Genomic DNA, 19,290 nt, shown 5'->3' on the forward strand with positions numbered 1-19,290 from the left:
TATGTCTGCTTTTATAATGTACTTTATATGACCACATCCAGTTCTAATTTATCTTTCTATCCACTGTTTGTTACAGAGGGACATGTTACTCATTTGAAATTACCTCTCTGTTTTAAGACTTTATGCTATTTCAGAGGAGATTTAGCATAAATTTTGTTAGTACTTTGTCATCACAATCTTGTCATTGCCAGATACTTCTAAAAACATAAATCCAATATCAAATTTTATACAGAACCTCAGTATTGCAAGTTTTTGCTTATAGTGAAAACACCGAAAGTTATATATTTGATCTCTTATAATGTTATATTATTCTTAAGTGGTACATTTCACTTTCCCATTAAATGTTTTTTGAATATCTGAGTTTATTTTCATGTCGTTATGTTCAAACTTTGGTCCATTACCCAACTCAGTGGTAGTCAAGACAGTAGTGAAAATAGTGTCAGGCATCAATCTGGGGAGTTCTGTACTTACCCAGCAAACAGTCATTTTCCTGTCCTCAGGCCTATTTTTCTGCATAACCTGTTATTACAAGTACAGGAACTAAAGAAAAAATAATTTTTGTATGTTTAGTTCTTTATAGCTTCTGGTTTATTAACCAACAGAGAAAAGAATAAGATTTTATTACAGACTTTAAGGTGATAAAATTTTCTAATTGTCTACTTTTGTGTTAGGAATCTTGTATTATTAGAATATAGGAGAAGAATATTGGGCCATTCAATCTGGGAATAACTGATCCTCTAGCATTTGCTAGGATAGGATTTTTTATGCATTGTTAAATTAGACCAATTTCATAATGAATATTACTAAACTATGCAGGAGATAGACTTTGTCCATGAATGGTTTATTTTTAATAGCTAAAAAACGATTATTTAGCATCATAGTTTTTCTCTTTATGGTTTTTTTATACATACCAGATCTAGCTATGAACTGGCTCACCTCACACTTTGGAATATTTCACCTATCAGAAAATATGTACAGCTCATCCCAACTTCCTTTGCTCATAAATACTTTTCATTTAGGCCTAAGAAATAAATGTTACCTCTAATATATTCACTGTGAAAAAACCTTTTACAGGTATAATAATATAGGCTGCTTGTGTATTGCATACAGTTTAAAAATTGATTTGATCCAGAATCTGCAAAAGTTTTGCCAACCTTTTTTTTTGTGTGTCTGTATTATGTGAGGAAGCAGTAATCTTACCAATGTTTTTTTTCTAATGTTTTTTAAAAAGCACATGATTTTTAATATTCATAAACAAGGTTCTTGTGCTTCTGTCCTTTGCTTTTTCTATGGAAAATGTAGAAACCATTTCATAGGCTGATTTTATGAAACACAGCTCTGTTCTCTTGCCTTAATATTAAGGCTTGACTTTAAATTCCCCACAGACTGCTGTGCTTTACCATATGGCTTATCTTTAGCGGAGCATTACTGGAAATAGAGTGACCCCCTCAGAGACTATGGAAGTGAGTAGGAATTGGGATGCCCTTTCTCAGAATGGATGCTCCCCCAACCTTCCACCATCACAACAGTCCACAGAACCTGTCTTATTGCTGATGATAGTTCTCTCTCCTATTGCCTTTGTTCTCCATTGTTTCAACACCTTCAGAATCTATTGCTTCCCTTCCCTGTGGTTCCATCTCTGCTTTTGTTCTTTCTTTACCCCTCTACTGTTTGCCATTTGCTTTCTTCTCAGTTAAAAACTCTTTTTCTCTTTGTTTTTGTTTGTGTGCCTTTTCTTGTTCTCCTATACTATCTACTTTTGACTGTATTCATGGTTGTTTACGGCCATTGCCTTCCATGAGAATACCTCTAGTTTGAAAAATCAGCTGACCAAATTCGTAGTCTGGCAGTTTTCATTTTTGTTTTGTGAGAGCGCTGTAGACTTTGTATATCTTTAATTTCTGGGTCCAGTCTAATCCCTGGATTAAGTGGGGCCATATTACTTTTGATTTTTACCCCCAGATTGTGTTTTCTGCCAGATTTTGGAATTACTGCTTCATTCTGCTGACAAGAACAATATAGAAAATCTTAAGACATTTCTTTAGCAGGACCTCACATTCTGAGTCATCATGTTACCAGTTTCTAAACAGTTTTTCCTGTATTGTTTTTTACTCATTGCCAGGATACATAGACAGACATGCAAGGACACTAGGGTTAAAAAATCATGATGTACTCAGAACATTTAGATTGTGATAGTAGGAAAAAAGGGTTGAGTATACCTTTTGCTCAGGTAAGTGTGAGGCAGTATAGAAAAGTGGTTAATAGGATAGACTCTATAATCACCCTGTCCTGGTTTGAATCTTGGCTCTAGCACTTACTAGTTCTGTGACTTGGAGGAAGTTATTAAATATTTTTGTGCCTCAGTTTCTGTGTTCATAAAATTGGGGGTTTAATAGTACATGCTTCATAAGGAATTTGTGATTATCAAATGAGTGAATATTGATATTACACTAGAAAAGAACCTATCTTGTGATTTGTAGCTATCACTGTTACTACCGTGACTACTGTGACCTGCTCCTGCCTTTAAAATTTTCCTTTTTATCATGCAAATCCTATTTTGTGCATTCTAAGTTGAGGAATGTCATCCTTCTTGAAAGTGACGTCAAACTCTTGGTTACAAACCCAGAATATGGGTTAAAATGCAGACTTTAAAAAAGGAGGACTAATGTGTTTATGCTGAAATCTTTTATGAAACTTTGAAACAAAAAAAGAGCTCAGCAAAGAAAAATGGGCAAAGCTGGGCAGTGTTAGTTTAACTCCAAACATTTGAATGCCCTAAGGAAAGTGGTCTGGCCAATTCTTGGGTAAACTGAGACTATTTGCAAGGTTATATTAAATCACTTTTAGTGTAAATGAAATTCCTAATCAATATACTTTACTGGTAAAAATATGTCAAGTTTTTCATTTTAAGAACTTGTTTAATGCTAGACAATAATCAGGAAAGAATCTGTAGTGTGCCAATTATTAGTTTTACAAATTAATATTTTTCTTATTCTTAGAATCTCATATCTTTCTGGGGTTTGTAAATCTAATAAAATTACAGCAGTATATACTTACTCTAATAATAATATTAAATGCAAACTGGTTCACATGGAGTAGAGGTGGAGGGGAGGGAGAAACATCCAGACTACACTTGTTACTAAACTAAATGATAAAAAATTCTCATTTGAGTACCCAATTTTTTGTTCCCTTAAAACATAAAAATAGCTAGTACCCCATGCCACGTACTTTTCAATTGGAATAAGAACAGTAATTTATAAATTTTTTAAATTGTGTTTTATTTTCGCTAGAATATTCACAGGATCTACAAGGCTAGATGGAAATGCTATTGGTAAGTATGGGCATTTATTCTACTTTGGAACTGGCTTGGGGCTAAAGTAACTTTAATGTTGAGCTAAAAAAATATAAATGTATTTATATTACAGTGGATTTTGTCCGTTGGCTCTGTGCTGTGTCTATGGATGAATTACTTTCCATGACACACCCAAGAATGTTTAGTCTACAAAAAATAGTAGAAATATCATATTACAACATGGGACGAATAAGATTGCAGTGGTCTCGAATTTGGGAAGTTATTGGAGATCATTTTAATAAGGTATTTGAATAACTGTGGTATTTGTTTGCATTTGTAGTATATTTTTTCTTTAGAATGTCCTTGTAATCAAATTGAGCCTTTTTCGCTTCCAAGCAATTATTTATTACTTTTTAATTTTAAATTAGAAAACTCTGTGAATGGTGTTTTTCTTTTTAGAAATGATTGCTCTGGGCTTTAAGAATTTGATTTAAAATATCTGTTTTTCATGTTGAGAAATATTTTTAGCATATTTAATGCCTTTATGGAAAATCTTAGGATTTACCTATCTATGCTGTTCTATATTTTTTCTAAGACAAAAAATAAAGAATTGTAGATTGTTATTGCCAATATTAATTAGCATCTTTTGTTTCTGTCGCCATTACAGGTTGGGTGTAATCCTAATGAAGATGTAGCTATTTTTGCAGTAGACTCCTTGAGGCAGTTGTCAATGAAGTTCTTAGAGAAAGGGGAGCTTGCTAATTTCAGATTCCAGAAGGATTTCTTAAGACCTTTTGAACATATAATGAAACGGAACAGGTACTATATTTGTTGAATTGCTTAATAGAAGGAAAATCTTGTTGTTTTCCACAGCAGGGAGAAAAACAGAAGAAAGGGGGAAAAACTGATTAGTTTTATCTGTTTGAATATCCAAGCAATTATATTAATATTTTTAGGTCTCCAACAATTCGAGATATGGTTGTACGGTGTATAGCACAGATGGTTAATTCTCAAGCTGCTAACATTCGATCTGGATGGAAGAACATTTTCTCTGTATTTCATCTAGCTGCATCTGATCAAGATGAAAGCATAGTGGAACTTGCATTCCAAACAACCGGGCACATTGTCAGTGAGTATTCTCTTAGCTGTGTTCAAGTAAAAGGAAAAAAAAAAAGCTACCTTAACGTGTTCAGAAGATGATTCAAGTAACAATAGGATTATGGCCTTTAAGTTTACCAAGTTTTGTCTACAGAACCAGAGTAAATAAAAATAATTAAATTACTATTATAGTTAACATTTATTGAGTATTTACCGTATGGCAAATACTGTATGCACTTTTCACGTAATTTCTTTAATATTCACAGTTAAGCATCTTTATTATCCATCCCTTTTTTCAAAATAGATTAGGAAACTCAGCCCCAGAAAGGTTAAGCAGTTTATGTAAGGTCACAGAACTAGTTATGGAGATGGTCTTGAGACCCATGGAGTATTAAAGCAAAGCCTTTATTTTTGACCAGTAAGTACATTGCACAGCGTTCTTCAAGGAGGAGTCCCCTTAAGTTCAAGGGGGACTGACTGAAATACTAAGATTATAAGTTAAGCCTATATAGAAGATGACAATGATGACCATCAACATCAAGAATCATGGCATCGTCATAGCTATCATTTATTGCATGCTTGCTTAAGTATTACGCTAAGCACTTCACTTATTTTATGTAGTGCTTACAGCTATCTGTGTATATTATGATTATTTTCATTTTATATCAAGAAACCGAGATACAGAGAGGTTAAGTAATTTTGTATATTCATTCAACCAAAGTTGAATCAGTACCTACTATGTACCAGTCACTGTATTAGGTGCTGTGTTTATAATGTAAACAAAACAGACAAGTTTTACTATTCTCACTACTCAAGGCAGTCAGATAAGTGGTAAAGATAGTCTTGAACTTCCTATCTGTTGGATGTCAGAGCCTGTAACAACCTTTAAGGAAGTGCATTACATCTAGAGGTTGGTGTATTTTTGGTACAACTAAGAATAATTGAAAAATTATAGTAATATATATTTTTCTCTATTTTAGCCCTTGTATTTGAAAAACACTTTCCAGCGACCATTGATTCTTTCCAGGATGCAGTGAAGTGTTTGTCTGAATTTGCGTGCAATGCAGCTTTCCCAGACACAAGTATGGAAGCAATTCGACTTATTCGCCATTGTGCAAAATATGTGTCTGATAGACCTCAGGTATAGCGTCATTTAGTAAACAAAATTTTGCAGAGTATTCTTTCCAATTTGAAATCTTTGTTTGGGAATTGAGGGTATATGAAGCATTTATTTTTCAGTAATTGGAAAAATAATCTGAGCAGCCTGATTCCAAGTTAGGATGGTTACTGATTATAACTAACCATTATTGAAAGTGTCAGGTATTTTTCTGAGTGTTTTTCATTAACTTGTATTAACCTGTTTAATCTTCTAATGGCTTTATGGGATAGATAGTGTTATAGCCCCATACAGATAAAGAAACTGAGGCATAGAGAAATTTAAAAATGTGCCCATAGTTTCAGGGCTAGTAAAGTAGAGCTAGGGTTTGAGCCCCAGCCTGTGTTGCTAACCATTCCTTACAGTGCATCTTGTCTGTGCTGTGTAATACTGAAGCTGACTGACTGTGGATGAGAATAGGCTTAAGCTCTGAAGTAAAAGGTTGAATTGAAAATCTAGCTGCCATATTTAACTTGTATATTTGAATCTACCTTTGTAACTATCGTAAGAGAAAATGATGTATCATAGATTTGGTAATAAGATTTTATTCCATACTACCATGGACCGATCAGGTGCTTGGTACTTTTTAGATACGTCAACTCATTTCACCTTCATACTTCTCCAGTGTAGTTAATGTGGCTGTGTGGTATCATAACCATTTAAGTGATAAAAATGGAAACCTGAATTAACCTGGCTAATAATGCAGAAAGCTAGTGACAGTTGAAAGTGAAGCTAACTTTTGGATTCTAGTCCAGAGCTCTTTATAGGCAGTTATATTTTGCCTGCTTCAGTGGCACATATACTAAAATTGTAGGCAGTTATAGTGTCCATTTTTTATAAATTATTGTTTATTAAATTGCTCTCTGGTTATTTGTGAAGCATTTAAATTATTTTTTGAGAAGTTAATATACTGAATGTATGGGTGTTATGTTTTGCCTTTAATAACCCTACCTTTTTTCTTGAAGGCTTTCAAGGAATACACAAGCGATGATATGAATGTAGCACCTGAAGACAGGGTGTGGGTGAGAGGATGGTTCCCAATTCTCTTTGAGTTATCCTGTATCATCAATAGATGCAAATTAGATGTAAGAACCAGGTAACAATCTATATTTGTAATTAAAATTTTGGATTTATTTTGACTTTAATCAAATTAACTCTTCTTTATAAACACAATCTCACAGTTAAAGACCATAAAAGCAAGTGTTTTGTCAAATATATTATTAGGTATATTTTAAAATATGTTAATATTATTTAAAAATATTAACTAGATCAAAATAAAAATGGAAATACTACATTATTTTTAAAATATTTGATTATAGCCTCTGATTTTGGCTTCTAAGTTAATTTAATCCTTTAAACATTCTGTCTTTTCATGTATTTGTTTCCAATAATAAATTGAAGTTAGTGGCAAAATTTATTTTATTTCCTGATGAATGATAGAAGAATTTTTAACTGCACATCCTTGGTGGGTTTTAGGTGAAGAACCATTTCTTTTTGTAACCTGGTCAGTAACATAGTTTGGAATAATATAGAGCTATTCAAATAGAACTCTTTCAAAAGTATATTGCCAATAAAAGATCATTATGAACATACAGTCCATCTGTAAAGGAACTATTATGGATATTATGTAACTGACCAAGTGCTTAACACACTCTTCTTAGGTCGCGGCTCACATGATTCCCATAGTAGTATTTTTACCCTGTACTTTGCCACATTGAAATGGCCAGCTTGTGTGTCCTAATATCTGTCAACCTGTAAACCCACCGTGAGTTCAATTTTATGGTAAACAAAATCTTTTGGGAATCCTTCCTTCTTATTTGGAAGAATCTTCTGTTATTTGGATGTGTAACTTTATCGAATTTTTTGAATTTCTAAAGGTAGCACAGAATGAGTCTCTCCTTTCTCACCTTATGCCAGAACCACACCCATCCCCCACCAAGGTTAAATTTGACTTATATCCCAAGAAATTTTTCATTTTTATAGTATTATTTGTTACAACAGAAATTCTTATGAAATAGATAATCCAAAATAGGATTTAACCCTTAGGGATTTTAATTATAAGAGCACTATAGAAAAACATTTTATTTTATATTTAGACATGGTGGATTGTTTATCAGTGGACCTGTTAGGAACTTGTTACAATTCAAGAGAGCCCCATTTCAGTTGTCCAGCTGCCTCAGTGGAGCGGCCGACATATCACGACTAGCAGGTCATGAAAACTCAGCACCCTCTCCCCTCACCCTTTATATATTTGTAGAAGTCTGTTTGATGGAGGATCCACCTGCTTTCTTAGCCTTCTGTTGCTTGGCACTGTGATACCTTATTTCTCGCCATATTCCATGTTCAGATTATGGGTAGATTCCAATTGTTAAAGAGGTTATGTGTGTTCTAGTTAGTAAAGGAGAGGGAAAAGATCAGTAAACTTTGTTCAGTGATGGCCTTTGATTTTCCTACCTCATCCCAAGATATGTATGGGCTGCTATTTAGCTTCCATCTTAAAATGTGCGCCGGATGCCGTGGCTCACATCTGTAATCCCAGCACTTTGGAATGTCAAGGTGGGAGGATTGTTTGAAACCAACCTAGGTGACATAGTGAGACCCCATCTCTTTGAACAAAAAGTTAACTAGGCATGGTGGGCACGCCTCTAGTTCCTGCCGCTCATGAGGCTGAGATGGGATTGCCTAAGCACAGGAGGTTGGGGCAATGGTGAGCCCTGATCACACCACTGTACTCCAGCCTAGGCCACAAATTGAGACTCTGTCTTTACAACAACAAATGGTGCAGCACTATAATTGGTATAACACTGTGTAGAAAGAACTTCTTGTGTGCATTCTTACTTAATTCTTCCAAAATTCTCTAGATTTGGGGATAAATACCGAAAATTAAACTCCCAAATATAGTCAGGCATCATTTAATGACAGGGATATGTTCTGTACGATGCATTACTAGGCAATTTCAGCATTGTGTGAACATCATAGCATGTACTTACACAAATCTAGATGGCATAGCCTATTGCTCCAGGGGTACAACCTGCACAGCATGTTACTGTACTGTAGGCAGCTGTTAATACAATGGTGTTTGTGTATCTAAACATATCTAAACAGGCTGGGTGCAGTGGCTTACGCCTGTAATCCCAGCATTTTGGGAGGCCGAGGTGGGCAGATCACCTGATGTCAGGAGTTCGAGACCAGCCTGGCCAACCTGGTGAAACCCCATCTCTACTAAAAATATAAAAATTTGGCCAGGCATGGTGGCCATACCTATAATCCCAGCACTTTGGGAGGCCCAGGTGGGCAGATCATCTGAGGTCAGGAGTTCGAGACCATCCTGGACAACATGGTGAAACCCCTTCTCTACTAAAAATACAAAAATTAGCCAGGCGTGGTGGTGCACACCTGTAATTGCAGCTACTTAGGAGGTTGAGGCAGGAGAATCGCTTGAACCTGGGAGGTGGAGGTTGCAGTGAGCTGAGAGTGCCACTTTACTCCAGCCCAGGCAACAGAGTGAGACTCTGTCTCAAAATAAAAATAAAAATTAAAAAATACAAATATAAAATTCAGCCAGGTGTCGTGGTGCACGCCTGTAATCCCAGCTACTTGGGAAGGTGAGGCATGAGAATTGCTTGAACCTGGGAGGCAGAGGTTGCAGTGAGCCAAGATGGCACCACTGCACTCCAGTCAGGGTGACAGTATGAGACTCTGTCTCAAAAAAAAAATATATATATATATATACGTATATATATATATATGCATAGAAAAGGTACAGTAAAAACATGGCATAAAAGATAAAACCTGTAGGCTGAGCGTGGTGGCTCAAGCCTGTAATCCCAGCACTTTGGGAGGCCAAGGCGGGCAGATCACGAGGAAAGGAGATCGAGACCATCCTGGCTAACACAGTGAAACCCCGTCTCTACTAAAAATACCAAAAAATAGCCAGGCGTGGTGGTGGGCGCCTGTAGTCCCAGCTACTTGGGAGGCTGAGGCAGGAAAATGGCTTGAACCTGGGGGATGGAGCTTGCAGTGAGCAGAGGTCACGCCACTGCACTCCAGCCTGGGTGACAGAGCGAGACTCCGTCTCAAAAAAAAAAAAGCAACAACAACAACAAAAACCTGTATAGGGCACTTACCATGACTGGAACTCACCGGACTGGAAATTGTTCTGGGTGACTCAGTGAGTGCGTGGTGAGTGAATGCAAAGGAGGCAAACACTGTAAACTTAGGCTACTCTAAATTTGTGAAAAGATATTTTTCTCCAATAAAAAATTAACCGTAGCCTACTGTAACTTTTTTGCTTTATAATTTTTAAAATTTAAAAAAACTTGACTCTTATATTAACACTTAGCTTAAAACACATTGTACAGCTGTATAAAAATATTTTCTTTATATCCTTATTCTATAAGCCTTTTTCTATTTCTATTTTTATTTTTTAGACTTTTTTGTTAAAAACTAAGACATAGACACACACATTAACCTAGGCCTACACAGGGTCAGGATCATCAATGTCACTGCCTTCCGGCCCCACATCTTACCCCATTGGAAGGTCTTCAGGGGAAGTAACACATAGGGAGCTGTCATCTCCTATGATAACAATGACTTCTTCCTGAATACCTACTGAAGGACCTGCTTGAGGCTGTTTTCCAATTAACTTTTTAAAAATTTGTAAGTACAAGGAGTACACTTGCAAATAATGATGAGAGGTGCAGTATAGTAAATACATTAATTGTTAACATAATTGTTTATCATTACACGACTGGCAGTGCAGTAGGTTTGTTTACACCAGTATCACCATAAACATGTGAGTGAAGTGTTGCCCTACAGTCAGTGAAAGCTACAACTACAATGTCACAAGACAATTGGAACTTTACAGCTCTATTATAATCTTAGGGGACCACTGTCTTATATGCAGTTCATTGTTGACTGAAATGTCCTTATGTGGCACATGACTGTATTATTTTTCCCTACACCAACTACTTAAGTATTGCTTTAAAAAAAGAAAAAAAAGACATTTTCCACAGTAAAAATCCTTGGAAACAATTGATCTCTGTGTTTACTTTGGGCCCTGGAAAAAACAGGATTGCCCATATCCACTTACTCCCAGCCATGAGAGGCAGCATCCAGTTACTTGGAGCGGGAGGAAATAGATACGGAGCTCAGCAGATGGAGGACGAGGGAGCCTTGTTCCATTGCAAGGAGGGAACTTAGTGGTGGAACTCAGACAGGCGTCTCCTGTGGAAGACTTTCTTTCCCGGGAGCTTCTTTACTGTGGTTTCTTTACCACTGCTAGTATTACACATTAGATATCTTGGGGATCAAATAGACCAATGTGAACTTACTGTAGGCCTGAAGTATTGTAATGTTATTTTACATATTCATTTAACAAAAACTTGTTGAGAACCTGCTATGTATGAGCCATCTACTAGGTTTGGGGATAGCATAGCAGCAAATGAGTTGAGCTCTGTTCCAGTCCTTATGAGAGCCTTTCAAAGAAAATTTTGTTCTGTTTTACTCTCAAACTTTGGAAATATAAGCCATTTCTAAATTGGAGGATGCCTGTATTTTCCCAGAAAATGTAACAAATAGAGAAAAGATTAAAGTTTCTAATGGTTACATAAAAGTATTATTTCAAGAAACAGTAAAGAATGAAGAAGGAAGTTTTGAGTTTCAGTTTTAACACTTACTCAAAAGCTAGTCCATGTGATACTAAGCAATTTATTCAGCAAATATTTATTGCTTGCCTCCCAGACAGTGAGCACTGCTGTGTGCCTGGGATATAGCAAGAAATGAAACACAGACCCCTCCCCTCATGGAGCTTATGCCTTAGTGGATTTTTTTGTAAATCCTTTTGTTTGGGGGTGTTGCATGAATAAGGCTTCTAGTAGTGGGTAAAAATCCCCATTTGAAAAAGATTTTCCAAAGTCTAACTTTTGTTCTGTTCTTAGACTGCTGTATATGTATTTTCTTTTTTGGCTGTAGTGCCACAAAATTAATATTCACTCAAACGATTATCCTTTTCAATTTGTAATTCCATTTACAGTTTTTAAATGCTGCATTGGTGAGGTAAGAGTAAAGGAAAAATAAAATAAAAAAAGTTTACGGCCAAGACCTTTGGAGATTTTTTTTCCCGAATGATGCATCCTAAAGGAACCTGTTGTTCTTACAACTTAAATTTTTTAAAACCCAGTGTCATGTGTTAATTTCAGACTAGTTTTAAGCTTTCTGTTTTTAGCAGCTTTGTGAACTGTAAAAACTGTTTTAGGAGGATTATGCTTTTTTGTATTACAGCTTTCTAATTGTGTTTTGTCATTTTAGGGGTTTAACAGTAATGTTTGAAATAATGAAAACATATGGCCACACTTACGAGAAACACTGGTGGCAGGATTTATTTAGAATTGTTTTCAGAATCTTTGACAATATGAAATTGCCAGAACAACAGACAGAGGTAAGAGGATACACAATTTTCATTTAGCTTGGTCAAGTTAAAAGATTCTCAGTATTATCATCAATACATTTTAGTGTTTCAAATTAAGTACAGAAAAGAATTCCTAGAAAATTTTTCTTTAAGGCATGAGAATATAATACTATGTCCTTATAAATAAGAACATTGGCCGGGCGCAGTGGCTCACGCCTGTAATCCCAGCACTTTGGGAGGCCAAGGCAGGTGGATCATCTCAGGTCAGGAGTTTGAGACCAGCCTGGCCAACATGGTGAAACCCCATCTCTACTAAAAATACAAAAATTATCCGGGTGTGGTGGCAGGTGCCTGTAGTCCCAGCTACTCGGGAGGCTGAGGCAGGAGAATCGTTTGAACCCGGGAGGTGGAGGTTGCTGTGAGCTGAGATTGTGCCACTGCACTGCAGCCTGGGCGACGAGCAAAACTCCATCTCAAAAAAAAAGAACACTATGTGGGGGATAGAACTGAATTGATGAATTGATTTTTTGGTCTGTTTTGTTTTCAGTGTTTTTCTGACTTTTCCATTTCTTTTCCTTATTTTGATAGTTACAACTATAAAACATCAGTAACTTTCTTTAGTATTATATAGTGACTTCTTTTTTATATTGAGTAAAGAATATAAGGTAAAATTTATTTCAACATATTTTACTATGAACCAGTTACAATATACGTTTTAGGAAATGTGTCAAGAGAGCTTCATATTTTCCCCTTTTGTTCCATACAGCAGTATTAAATGCAGACTTCTGCAATTATTTTTTATGGGCTTGAAAAAAATAAATTACACTTATTTTGTATAGCCCCTTTTTTATGGTGTTTTCAGATAACCATACTTCAGGAAAGTCATTTTTATTTTAAACCTGTGCTAATCCCATTTGGACAAATTCTTACCTCTGTATTTCCCTTTCATGTTCTGTCATATTCTAGAGCAAGGCCGGTGTTGCTATTCATGCACTTTGAAAAATCATAATGTTAATATCAAGATGATACGGTGATGGTTTTTTTTAATAATCAAAACAGTGCCAAAAATAGTTAAATTATTGTATACATAGGTGGTTATGGGATGATGAGCAATAGATTCAGATTTTAAGTTGAGGTGAATATAACATTCTAGAGGGAATTCAGTGGTCTAAAAGGAACACTGACAGCCTTACATTTTAAATATGAAAACATTTATATATATATATATATATATATATTTTAATCATAGTAGTTGATTAATGGCATGATGTTCATTAACGACTTTTTTCCCCAGAAAGCTGAATGGATGACAACAACTTGCAATCATGCACTTTATGCAATCTGTGATGTATTCACTCAGTATTTAGAAGTACTCAGTGATGTACTTTTGGATGATATTTTTGCTCAGCTCTACTGGTGTGTGCAGCAAGGTAGGTCTGTACCAGATATGTGACACAAAGTGTTAAATGTAACCCTGGTAATATATAAATGAATTGCTCTTTTCTTTCCTAGACAATGAGCAGTTAGCGCGATCTGGTACAAACTGTTTAGAGAATGTTGTTATTCTGAATGGTGAAAAATTTACCCTAGAAATCTGGGATAAAACTTGCAACTGCACACTGGATATCTTCAAAACCACAATCCCACATGCGTAAGAAGATTTTATACAACTTTACATTTATATTTGTATATTGAATGAGTTGGAGAGTGACTAGTGATTAAAAGTTTGATAGTGACTACTGATTTCTCATAACAGAAATCCTTTTAAGCTTGTCTTACTCTTACATGGATTTAGATTTATTACAAACCAAACTGCTGTAAACTATAACAAATACATAAACTATTGGTAAACCAAAACCTTTATTCTGGTTACCAAAATTTGGGACATAATGAAGTGATTCCGCTGACTTTTATAAGATTTTATTTATTCAGATCAAATCAAGCAGTGGTTTTGTTGGGAAAAAAAAAAATCTCAGCCTGTTTCTGTAACTGATCTTGTAATAGTCTAAGGAAAATGTATTTACACATACTATATTTCATATTTTATAACAGCTTGTCATCTTTCTCTAAGGGATGAGTGTGAAATGGAATTATAGTGAGGTAGGTTTTTTTTCTCTTTTTTTTTTGAGATGGAGTTTCGTTCATGTTTACCAGGCTGGAGTGCATTGGTGCAATCTCGGCTCACCACAACCTCCACCTCTTGGGTTCAAGCGATTCTCCTGCCTCAGCCTCCCAAGTCGCTAGGATTACAGGCATGCACCACCATGCCTGGCTAATTTTGTATTTTTAGTTGAGATGGGATTTCTCCGCGTTGGTCAGGCTGGTCTCAAACTCCCAACCTCGGGTGATCCGCCCACCTTGGCCTCCCAAAGTGCTGGGATTACAGGCGTGAGCCACTGCGCCTGGCCAATTTTATGAATTTTTTTTTTTTTTGAGAAGCCTCTTACTTTGGAAAATATTTGATATTAATACTTAGGGAAAGGAGGTCTGAAATTTTTAAAACTTATCAGAAAGTGTTTTTTTAATGCAAAACTGGTGACCATATTACTCTTTTAATTATATTAAATGCCACTTAATTTTTTTCTAAAAGTACATATTTTAAACTTTTTAGTAAATGTTTTTTAGGAAATTGCTCTTAGCAGTGGTCAAAGATGGACTGTTTAGTTGGTATGTTCTTGTTACTTTCATGGGCCCATTTCAAAATATGCTGGATGTGGCATGTGGCACAGCCCCCTAGTGATTGATGTGGTTTTGGTATCTTAAAGGCTGTTGACCTGGCGACCCACTTCTGGAGAAACTGTCCCCCCACCTCCATCTCCTGTAAGTGAAAAGCCATTGGTAAGTTTTAATAAAGTATATTGAAATTAGTTATTTGTGATGAGTAATTTTATTATGGGTCAAATTCTTACATGTAAGTGTCTTAATCCATTCCTGCTATTAAAAAATATCTGAGACTGGATTACTTATAAATAGAAATTTATTTTTTTACAATTATGAAGGCTGGGAATTGTATGATCAAGTGTCTGGTGAGAGCTGCTCTCTGCTTCCAAGATGGCACCTCGCTGCTGCATTCTCACGTGGTGGAAGGAGGAGGGACAGAAAGGGGCCTAGCTAGTTCCCTCCAGTCCTTTTTTAAGGCACTAATTCTCATGGCCTACTCACCTCCTAAAATCTGTACGTCTTAATACTGTTGCATTGGGGATTAAGTTTCATTATGAATTTAGGAGGGAACGCAAACATTCATATCGTTGCAATGCGTTTGACTCTTTTAAGAAGATGGTATAAATTTGCTGTCCAGAATTGTGAGGTTAATTCTGTGGTCAATTGCATAGACAATTAATATGTGTCTTTGTTAAGTGCCATGAAGGGAGTATTTTAAATTATTTTTAAATATAGGACATAGAGCAAAATGATTTTTTAAGGGTTGTGAGAGAAAGGTACCAGATTACGTAGCTGTCTCCATGCAAAGCTGAAGATACCGTTGGATAGTATTTAAACTTTTTATTTTTATATAATTTCACCTTATAGAAAAGTAACACAAAACAGTACAAAGAATTCTAATATTCACTTCACCCAGTGTATTGGTTTCCTAGGTCTACCGTAAAAAATTACCACAAACTTGGTGGCTTAAAACTATAGAAACCTACTATCTCATGGTTCTAAAGACCACAGGTCCTAAATCAAGGAGTTAGCAGGACAACGTTCTCTCCAAAGGCTCTAAGGGAAAATCCTTGCTAGCTTCTTCCAGCTTCTGGTGGCTGTTGATAACCTTCGGCATTATTTGGCTTGTTCACATATCACTCCAATCTCTGCCACCATCTATCCATAGTCTTCCTCACTGTGTGTGAGTTAAATCTCTCCCTCTCCTTTTTGTTTTATGAAGACATTAGTCATTGGATTTAGGGTTTACCTGAAATCCAGGATGATCTCAAGATCCTTAATTCCATCTGAAAAGACTTTATTTCCAAGTAAGGTAACATTTGCAGGTATCAGGGGTCAGGACTTGAACATACCTTTTAGGGGCCAATATTCATCCCACTATGGTCTACCCACTGACACCTAAAAATTCATGTCCATCCCATCAGCAAAAGATGGTCACCCCATTCTAAGGTCCCCAAAAGTCTAAACTCATTACAGCATCAACACTATGTCCAAAATCCCTTATAAATATAATAAAAAATGCCTAATCTGATCATCTCAGACATCTGCATTAAGGATGGATGACGCTCTTGAGTATGCTCTATTCTGGGGCAGAATTTGTCTCCATCTGTGGACCTGTGAACCTAGAAAACAGGTTAGTAACTTTTAAAATACAGTAGTGGGACAAGCATAAGATAGACATTCTCATTGCAAAAAGGAGAAATTGGAAGGTACAAAGGATCACCAGTCCTAAGCAAGGTTGAAACTTAGCAGGGACAATTCTGTTGAGTTTTAAGGCCTGAGAATAATGCTGTGTGTCTTGATATTCTGCCCTCTGGGGCCATGGCTTGCTTCTTTGGACCTGAACCCTACACTCTCAGTTGTTGTTCTTTTTCTTAAAGGTTAGCACGTTTGCAGCTCTGTTGACCCACTTTCTGCCTGTAGAATCCTAGAAGTCAGCCTCCCTTCCTCTTATTGTTTCTGTCCCTTTCATTCTAGGCTGGTATATCAATGTCTGCTGGTATGTCATTCTCAAAATCCTTGTGGGTCTTCTGTATGTGTTACGAGAAACCATGCCATTAAACAAGAGGGCGATCCACACATCTTTCTGGATAGTCCTGTTATGTTCCTGGCTTCTGCTGAGATGATCGATTGGATCCACTAGATATATACCTAATCTCTTTGGCAAAAAGTCGTCCAGCTATTATAGCCTTGGCCTTCTCTCCAAAGCATGCTTTCCTAACAATTCATTTCCTAATTGTAGCATCCTTTTCAATCTGGATAGGCCAAGATCCTCTCAAATCATCAGGTGGCAGTTTCTTTTTGCCTAACAGTTCATTCATCAATATATCTTGTTCTTGCATTGTACTATAAACAGCAAGGATAAACCAGGCCACACCTTCAACACTTTGCTTGGAAATCTCAACTACATATCATTACTTAGAATTCTGCTTTCCACCCAACAATTCAGCCAAGCTTTCTGCCACTTTACAGCAAGGATCACCTGTCTATCAGTATCTAATACCATGTTCTTGATTTCCTTCTTAAGACCTCACCAGAAGCACCTTTTAACATTCATATTTGTACCAATAATCTGTTTCATGGCCATACATGTCTTCTCTAAGATGGTAGAAGCTTTCTCTCACACATTGCACTTCCTTGTGTATCCTCACCAGAACCACATTTGACATTCATATTTCTACCAGCAGTCTCTTCAGGGCATCGTAGGTGTTTTCTATCATGTGTCTCAGAACTCTTCCAGCTTCTACCATTGCCCAGTTCCAAAGCCACTTCTACATTTTTAGATGTTTGTTACAGCCACATTCCATTTCATGGTATCAAAATCTTTATCAGGGCCAGCGAAACAAAACCAGCAGGAGAGATTTATATAGATAGATTTAAGGAACTGGTTTATGTGATTGTGGAGGCTGGCAGGTTTGAAATTTTGTAGGGCAGGCAGGCAGCCTGGAAAGCCTTGGGCTGGTGCTGAAGCTGCAGTTCACAGGCGGGATTTCTTCCCCAGGGAAACCTGTTTTGCTCAGTTTTGAAGGCCTTCAACTGATTGGATAAGGACCATCTAGATTATTGAAGATAATTTCCTTAAAGTGAGCTGACTATAGATGTTAACCGCATCTATAAAATACCTTCAGCTGAACACCTGGAATAGTGTTTAATTGAATTAATTGTTACTCCTTTAAGTATCTGGCTTAAGTACATAGGATATTGGTATTGTGTCCTGGCCAAATTGACACAAAAGTAATCATTACACCAAGTTTCTCCAAATGTCATTTTACATTTGTTTTTACCAACCCCTGCTTTCCTCCCTCTTTTTATCTCTCTACACCGCCTCCCACACACACAATTTTCTGAATTCTTTGAAAGTAATTTGTAAATACAATGCCCACTTATCCCTAATAATCAAAAAATTATCCTTGAAACAATACTCTTATTTAATCTACAGGTCTTTTCAAATTTGTACTGTTCTTCCAATAATACCTTCGAATTTTAAAGCCAGGAGGCTGTAAAGTAGCAAACTAATGCCCACTGACCAGATTTGTTCCCCACAACTTTTAACTTTCTTAACAAATTGTCAACAGTTAAAACTTAGATTTCACAGAAAGTGTCATTCTGAATTGCCCTTGAGAACTGTGACACCTACACTGGGCCAGTGTTGCTCCATGACTCTGTCGTGCTGACGTCCATTCAGAACAGAACCCACTATTACTTAGGACATCCCAAAAACTATCCTCATTTACATTGGTTAATGAGAAAAATTGAGAAAACAATATACCTAACATCCAAAGATTCCTCTAATACAGAGCAAGGTTTTTAAATCCCTAATTTTGTGACCTAGTTTTTGTGTAGGTTTCGTTTTCTGGAGAGAACATTTTAGAAATCATCAGACTGTTCAAGAGGGCCTGTGACCAAAAATATTTAAAAACCAGTGCTTTCATTTGTCTTCAGTAAGATAAGACGTTTTTAATTCTGAGAACTGAGTAATTTTTTGCTTAAAATACACTTAAGTCCAAGCTAACGTATTGTTTTGATTATTACTATCTCTGGTAACACAAGCCCATCTTCCTTTCCACACAGCAGGTAAGGTTGCTTAGGCTGGGACTGTTATGTCAGAATAACAAAAGCTAAGCACTCCTCCTGAAACCAAGTTCTCTCATCTCTTGAGTGTGCTGTGCCTTTATAATGAAAGAAAGCTCGAGGAGGAGTAGGGTCAGCTGCCATTTATTGCCCAACACTGTGCTGCTAGTGTTTTGGATTTATTATCTCTAGTTCTTAACGACCTGCAAGGAAAGTATGTCATTTGTTTTTAGATCAGAAAACCTCACCTCAGGAAATTAATCATTTTTCCAAGGTTACACTCTTAATAATACTGGAACCTGTGGCCAGGTGTGGTGGCTCACACCTGTAATCCCAGCACCTTGGGAGGCCGAGGCAGGCAGATCACCTGAGGTCGGGAGTTGGAGACCAGCATGACCAACACGGTGAAAACCCCTCTCTACTAAAAATACAAAATTAGCCGGGCATGGTGATGCATGCCTATAATCCCAGCTGCTGGGGAGGCTGAGGCAGGAGAATCGCTTGAACCCAGGAGGTAGAAGTCGTGGTGAGCCAAGATGGCGCCATTGCACTCCAGCCTGGGCAGCAAGAGCAGAACTCTGTCTCAGAAAAGCAAATAAATAA

At 36.6% G+C, this 19,290-nt stretch overlaps 1 protein-coding gene across 7 annotated transcripts in view; it reads left to right on the forward strand.

Moving 5' to 3' along the window:
* The window catches only part of ARFGEF1 (ADP ribosylation factor guanine nucleotide exchange factor 1), a 170,630-nt gene that overhangs the window by 112,508 nt on the left and 38,832 nt on the right, over positions 1–19,290 (forward strand). For 5 of the 7 annotated variants that reach the window (XM_063611518.1, XM_055299111.2, XM_055299109.2 and 2 more), the window contains 10 exons: positions 3,291–3,331; positions 3,426–3,595; positions 3,960–4,111; positions 4,249–4,421; positions 5,371–5,531; positions 6,512–6,642; positions 11,856–11,985; positions 13,250–13,385; positions 13,468–13,606; positions 14,721–14,793. In XM_063611518.1, the coding sequence (XP_063467588.1) occupies positions 3,291–3,331; positions 3,426–3,595; positions 3,960–4,111; positions 4,249–4,421; positions 5,371–5,531; positions 6,512–6,642; positions 11,856–11,985; positions 13,250–13,385; positions 13,468–13,606; positions 14,721–14,793 (1,306 nt within the window). The remainder of the gene's footprint in view (positions 1–3,290; positions 3,332–3,425; positions 3,596–3,959; positions 4,112–4,248; positions 4,422–5,370; positions 5,532–6,511; positions 6,643–11,855; positions 11,986–13,249; positions 13,386–13,467; positions 13,607–14,720; positions 14,794–19,290) is intronic. The other 2 variants (XM_063611519.1, XM_055299113.2) reach the window with 1 other exon arrangement.

Source organism: Symphalangus syndactylus, chromosome 11 (genome assembly GCF_028878055.3).
Source record: "Symphalangus syndactylus isolate Jambi chromosome 11, NHGRI_mSymSyn1-v2.1_pri, whole genome shotgun sequence".
Lineage (NCBI taxonomy): Eukaryota > Metazoa > Chordata > Mammalia > Primates > Hylobatidae > Symphalangus > Symphalangus syndactylus.